Source organism: Microtus oregoni, unplaced genomic scaffold (assembly GCF_018167655.1).
Source record: "Microtus oregoni isolate MIOR12 unplaced genomic scaffold, Mior012 000040F_ref0000088, whole genome shotgun sequence".
In the NCBI taxonomy this organism is placed as follows: Eukaryota; Metazoa; Chordata; class Mammalia; order Rodentia; family Cricetidae; genus Microtus; species Microtus oregoni.
In genome coordinates this window covers 2,693,872-2,700,567 of record NW_024543207.1, presented here as the reverse complement: position 1 = coordinate 2,700,567, position 6,696 = coordinate 2,693,872, and the positions used below count along the sequence as shown (strand labels likewise).

Genomic DNA, 6,696 nt, shown 5'->3' with positions numbered 1-6,696 from the left:
TCCCGTCCTAGCTTTCAGAAACTCCAACTCTAGGTCTAAAAAAGCATGGGATAAATCTGGACTAGCTAAACATAGCGGACAATGAGGAATACTGAGAACTCAAGAACAATCGCAGTGGGTTTTTGATCCTACTGCACGTACTGGCTTTGGGGGAGCCTAGGCAGTTTGGATGCTCACCTTACTAAACCTGGATAGAGGTGGGAGGTCCTTGGGCTTCCCACAGGTCAGGGAACCCTGATTGCTCTTCGAGCAGATGAGGGAGGGGGACTTGATCGGGGGAGGGGGAGGGAAATGGGAAGTGGTTGCGGGGAGGAGGCAGAAATCCTTAATAAATAAATAAAAATAAAAAAGCAAAAAAAATGTATTTAAGGAAAAAAACGTGGAAAAAAGTTGTTTTTATTTTTAAATGAAGGTAAATAACTATTCTATGGTTTTCACTGAGTATGTTATTCCCACTAGGGACCCACCATTATGATGTTAATTGAGATCATGAAGGAAAGATATCCAAGTATATTATAGGATGAGTATCTGACCTTGAAAACAAACTACTATTGTCCCTTCCATTATGTAAAGAACTCATTTTACTCAGTTTAGCTGGAAGTGGCTCATCGATCTCTCCATGGAATAATGCCTACAGCAGAATTTAAGTTTGGTGTTTCTAACTTGAAGGTTATGAATTTGGAGGTAATAGTAGCTTAACTAACCTTAGTAAACGATGATTCTCAGCCTACTGTAGATCCCTGGACTGTCTCCAGCAGTACAGCAACTGCCAAATCTTAGGCAGTTGATACTGAAGGCAGGTTGGTATCAAGTGGCTGAATTATTTTTGTCTACTTGCTTGTTTTGTGACCCGTCAATGCTAAATATGTTTTATATTTTGCATTATGTGTAAAGCAAAAACCTTGAAAATGTGTGTCCAATCCCATCCAATATGTTCAACCATAAGTCTCTAAATATCCTAGTTTCTCTTTTAAAAAAAGATAGAGCAGTGTGAAGAAGCAGTGAGAACGACCCCCGGACGGACCCGAGCCGCGCACCGCTGCAGCCCTGCGTTCAGCGCGGACGATCCCCCCCCCCCCCCCCCCCCCCCCGCCGCCGCCGTGCCCAAAAGAAAGGCTGAAGGGGATACTAAAGGAGATAAAGCCAAGGTGAAGGACGAGCCACAGAGAAGATCGGCAAGGTTGTCTGCTAAACCTGCTCCTCCAAAGCCAGAGCCCAAGCCTAAAAAGGCCCCCGCAAAGAAGGGAGAGAAGGTACCCAAGGGGAAGAAGGGGAAGGCCGATGCTGGTAAGGATGCCAATAATCCTGCAGAGAATGGAGATGCCAAAACAGACCAGGCACAAAAAGCTGAAGGTGCTGGAGAAGCCAAGTGAAACGTGTGCGTTTTTGATAACTGTGTACTTCTGGTGACTGTACAGTTTGAAATACTATTTTTTATCAAGTTTTATAAAAATGCAGAATTTTGTTTTACTTTTTTTTTTTAAAGCTGTGTTGTTAACACGCAGAACACTTCATTGTTTTGGGTGGGGAGGAACATGTGTCACTAGCAGTGTCTCCCAAGCTGGATGAATGATGGTTCATGATGGAAAACATCTTTCCCTGATAATTTTGAAAGACTCCTCTTGGCTCCCAGGAGAGGCTCCTGGGGACATGTTGACATGTGTGGGAAAACTCGGTTCATTTTTATATCCTCCTCCCCCTGTACCATCAACATAGACTTAACTCCCTTAAGACCAGAGACCTGTTGGAACCTGATCCCCAAAATTGGTTTTGCCAGTCTGTTGGGCAATCCGGACTTTGCAGTGATATCATTGAGTGTCCTCAAAAGCGCAGCGGTTCCTTTTATAGAAGATTGTGGATCTGCAGATTGATAATTCTGCCATTTTCATTTCATTTCCTGAAATTCAGGGTCGGCTTGTGAAGAGTTGTGAAACAACATCCTCGATGTGAAATGTCAGCCCCCACTCTAAACTCCTCCCCCTTTGCAGAGCATCCAATGAAGACTCACCAGGTTTTATAGTGGCTTTCTGATTTTGGTAGTCGGTACAAGAAGGGAGTTTGGAAGTTCTTGTATACTGTTACTGATTGTCTGCCCATGTTCTGCCTGGAAAACCATGATTGTTTATGGAAAGTGTCTTTAATAAAGCTGGATACAGTTTGGCTTGGAAAAAAAAAGATTATTTTAAATTTGTATTTATGTGTGTGTGTGTGTGTGTGTGTGTGCGTGCACACACTGTTCTGTGGGTGCTTGTGAAAGAAGACTTTGATTCTGCTGCAGCTTTGGTTGCAGTCAGTTGTGAATCACCCAGAGTGTTTTCTGTAAACTAAACTCTGTCCTCTTCAGGAGCAGCAAACACTCTTAACCACTGAGCCATCTCTCTAGCCCCTCTAGTTAGTCCCTTTATTCTCTATATTTCTTACCAGTTTCCAGTAAAATGTTCAGATCACTAGTTACTGCTCATGAAAAGTTTTGTGTATAGCATATAATGTATATGTGTGGTTGTAGATGTAAATATACCAATTAAGTTAACAAGGAGGTATGCCACCCACAATTTCTCAAATTGGGAAGGCGTTTTTCCTCCACAATTTTTTTTCAGTGTGTGGAAAGTATTCACAACCCACTTTCAGCTTGCATCTCTAAAGTGTGAAGGTAGGACGATCAGTCTGGTCATTTCCCCCTATTTCAACTTCTGGCACAGACCAACATTTTAACACTGAGACTGAGACCAATAAGTGGCACTAACATGGTCCTAGTGAGCAAGGTGAAGACTAGACAGACCTTGTTCATGGTTTACTGATCCATTCTGCTCCCATCACTGCTAATCACAAGAATGCGGTTTTTATTCTAATACAGTTATTTCCACACTAAGGGCACATACAGCTTTATAATATGATAATCCCCCAAAGAATCTTGTCTATGATGCTCAACCATAGAGCACCATAACTTACACTTCTGTGATCCAGTGCTACATCTTTACTGCTGTCCCACAACACAAGAGATGATGTCAGGAAACCAATTGCTCCAATGTCATAATCAAGTCCCTGAATCTCAGATTCCTGTGGACAGTTTCCTATCCATATCGACCAGAAGCCCAATAGTGTGCCTTTTTCTTCTTTAACATACCTATGAACCATGCAGATGCTGAAGTTCAAATCTTTGAGTCTTCAAACCAATATATTCTATCTTTGGAGTTTTCATAGGCTTCCAGACTCCCAACATATCTATGGGAATAGAACTTCATTGCTAGAATGCTTTCCTGGCATACAGGAAACTCAGCATATTATCCCCAGTTCCTCATACACCTTTATTTCCAGCACTTGAAAGATTGAGGCAGAAGGATCAGAAGTTCAGTGTTATACTTGGCTACACAGTTGGCTCCATGAAACTCTTCTCAATAAAAAAAAGTTTCCAGAGTAGCTCTCATGTTTAGCTTCCTTTTCAAATACATAACATCCATGCTATGGATCAGGGTGTTTCTGGAGAATGCACACAACAGGTATGAGACTAAACATAGACCTTAAGCAAAACTTTAAAAAAAAAAAGAGAGAGAAGAGAGCACCAGAGTCCATTCCATTGTAATATAGAAATCTGCTCCATCATGAAATGGATCTCACAATGCGAGTATTTTATTGAATAAAAATAAGTGTGTTGGGGTTTGGTGTGTGACATTGAAAAATGGTTCATCTCTGTCCCCAAATGGCCACAATATTTTATTAGGTCCACATGTATTTAATTAAATGAAAGCCACTGGCTTCATTGTTACAGTATCTTCCCTACCAGTGAGTATTTTCATGAAAATTAGCCTCTAAGGTATCTTAGCTATGTTTGGGGTTACTTTTCCTAAAAACAAAGATAAAAATAAAGCCCTGGGCAAGGTTTTCAGTATTATCTACTCTTAATATTAGCCTTCCCCAGTAAACCCCTTTTGCTCTAATCTAAAACAAAAAGTTAATTATTTAATGTTAAAAATTCTAGACTTTTTTCATTAATAAGCTAGGATACAGGTTTTCCTTACTGTCTATATTCTTAAAATTATAATTTATTAATTTACTTAAGATGTTATTGTGAATTTGATTCTTAAACACCCCCTAAAGCCAGTGTGCTTAAAGCCTAATTGTGAGGTTATGTGCTTGAGAGGTTCTTGCAGTTCTTCCTTCCTTCCTTCCTTCCTTCCTTCCTTCTTTCCTTCCTTTTTTTCTTTCTTTCTTTCTTTCTTTTTTTCTTTCTTTCTTTCTTGGTTGTGTAGCTTATTGAACCTTTAGAAGTTCGGACTTCAAGGAAGAAAGTTAGATCACTGAGGAAGTGACATTGAAGCGAATAGTATCACACACACACACACACACACACACACACACACACACACACTCCTCCATTCTCAGCAACAGTTAGCTGCTTCCCCTGACAACCATTCCTTACAGAAATGCTATCACAGCCCAGCAGCAACATTGTCCAGGAGCTATAACTGAAGTCAGAAGCCAAAAACTTCTTCCCTGCTTATGAGTTAAGCGTATGTTAAGGAGGTAGAGCACTAACACAGAATCTCAGGACACTCACTCTTGAGCTGCTCCGGGGCAGGATATCATCTAACATAAAACCATCTACCTGTAAGGATGGTTTGCCATAGACCTCTGCTCCAACATGGGGGCAGAAAGGGAACTTTTAACTTTATAAGTATCATTGTTAACTCACAGTTAACATGAAGTAGATTTAGTTTCTCAGGCCTTTTTCCTTCACATGCAATGACCCAAATAAGTGGTGATGAAGTCTTATCGGGAAGTATGAGAATAACCATTCTTCCCAGATATACCTGCCATTATTAGGGTAGAACACTTATTCAGAAAATGAATTCTACATTCACAGTGTTGCTTAAATGAAAAAATCAAATCAATGGCTGTTAAATATAAAATTTATTTAGCATTGATTGGGCACTAAATGATGAAGTGGACATGTATAACTCAGCCAGTCTGACATCTTCCTCTTTTTTGGCTCTTCCTTTTTTTTCATTACCCCCTTTCTTTCTGTGTCCCTCAGGATTCCTTTCATTTTGGATGCATTAACTACTCTCCTTGGGCTAAACTTTCTTAGCTGTTGATTTCACATTAATATTCTTTAGAATACCTCTGACTTTCTATCCCATAGTTCAATTCAGGTTCCTGTATACTGAACACTCATCAGCGCCTCTCTCTGTGTGTCTCTATCTGTCTCTCTGTCTCTATCTCTCTCTCTCTTTCTCAGACTGGCATGAAAATTATGAAGACCAACTAAATTCGTTAATGATTTTAGAAGTCCTGGTTAAGTTCCCTTAACCAGAACAATGATGATGACCATGGGGAATGACATGTCCTCTTGGCTCCTAGAAACATCATCAGCTGATAAGCCATCCAAATTCTCAACTTATGTCCACTCCAGTGTGATTTATTTGCCCAGCCTCATTATTCCTGCCTCTAACTTTTAAATAGGCAGCTCAGATAGTTCTTATTCCCTTTGTGCTGTTATTTCTTTTGGCCATCAAAAATCCAACTCAGAAGTCGGGATGACCTATCATTTAGGATCTTTGTGAGGATGTGTCTTGTCCCGAGAGAGTTAATTAGCTACCTCCAAGAATATTTGCTTATACAATTATGCAGTATTTGACCACCAAAATTCCATGACATGGATAAATTTCTCTGGCTCAAGCTAGTAAAGCCAGCTGATTATTTCAACTTTATTCCACATAGTACACTTTCCTCTCTTCTTCACTCATGCAGTATGATTATTCTAGAACTTAGCACTAATCACCAGGCTTCAGGCAACACAGAAAAGTGAGCCGTTTCTGAAAGGATAAATCACCAGTTTCTTTGTGTAGGTGCAGCTTCTGTAAGGTCTTCCATTACAGAGGACGTGGTATCTCTTTCTAATGAAGGGTACTAGAGGTTACCTTACACAAGTAACCAGAAAACAAATGCCACTGCTGCCATAGGCATCGTTAAACCAATTATTTTAAATTCTTTGCACTTGAGCCAAACATTTATCTGACTGGATACTTTCCTGCTCACCCAAGAAAGCTTTAACAATAATTTTCCCTGTGTGTCAGAGTGTAACCTCATCACCACAGTCTATGCATAAGCTCATTCAAATTCCCCCATCTTCATATTCAAATTCTGATAAGTCTTGTTGTCATTTCCATTATTTGGTCACTCAATGGTAATGGTAATACAATAGAATAGATGTGCAAAATTTCATTTGGGAAAAATCACAAAAAGAACTGGATAAGGAGCCGAAGAATGCCAGAAATGCTAACAGATCTTAATGCAAGTCTGACTCTTATGAAGGAGAAGAGAAGAAAGAACAGCTGAGTGTGAGTGTTAGAGAAGGCCTGTCAGTTTCCAGAAGATATAGGATATAGTGATCCTCAGGAAAACTGCCCTTCAAAGTGTCCCTCCTCCCAGTTCTGGGCTTCGCACCTTGGTATCCTTGAGCCTCTATAGTAAAGTCTAGTAAAATTTTCACTTATATTTGAAAATAGAAAGTATCCCTTCTGTGACTACTAATTAAATTGCTGGGTTAAAGTGTTTAGCTTCATAAACCAAAGAAAAGAAAATAGCGACCTATATGGTCTGAGTCCTCTAAATTTAATAGTCCTTTATGTTGTTGTTCCTGCTTTGACAAAAATCCCTATATTCTCCTTTTCTACAAAGGCATTTTTGCTAACTCTT

The 6,696-nt window shown here is 39.9% G+C and overlaps 1 protein-coding gene across 1 annotated transcript; it reads left to right on the top strand.

Annotated features, from left to right (window-relative positions):
• The first annotated feature begins 627 nt into the window (after positions 1-627).
• Positions 628-1,373, top strand: LOC121433607 (non-histone chromosomal protein HMG-17-like). Its single transcript, XM_041632092.1, has 2 exons — positions 628-684; positions 981-1,373. The coding sequence occupies exons 1-2, from the start codon at positions 628-630 to the stop codon at positions 1,371-1,373; spliced, it is 450 nt and encodes a 149-aa protein (XP_041488026.1).
• The last annotated feature ends 5,323 nt before the right edge of the window (positions 1,374-6,696 follow it).

Excerpts from the sequence above, each read along its gene's own strand:
- LOC121433607 (XM_041632092.1), top strand. The coding sequence starts at position 628 with ATGCCTACAGCAGAATTTAAGTTTGGTGTTTCTAACTTGAAGGTTATG. Across the intron at positions 685-980 it reads TGAAGGTTATGAATTTGGAG|ATAGAGCAGTGTGAAGAAGC; the intron begins GTAATAGTAGCT and ends TTTTAAAAAAAG.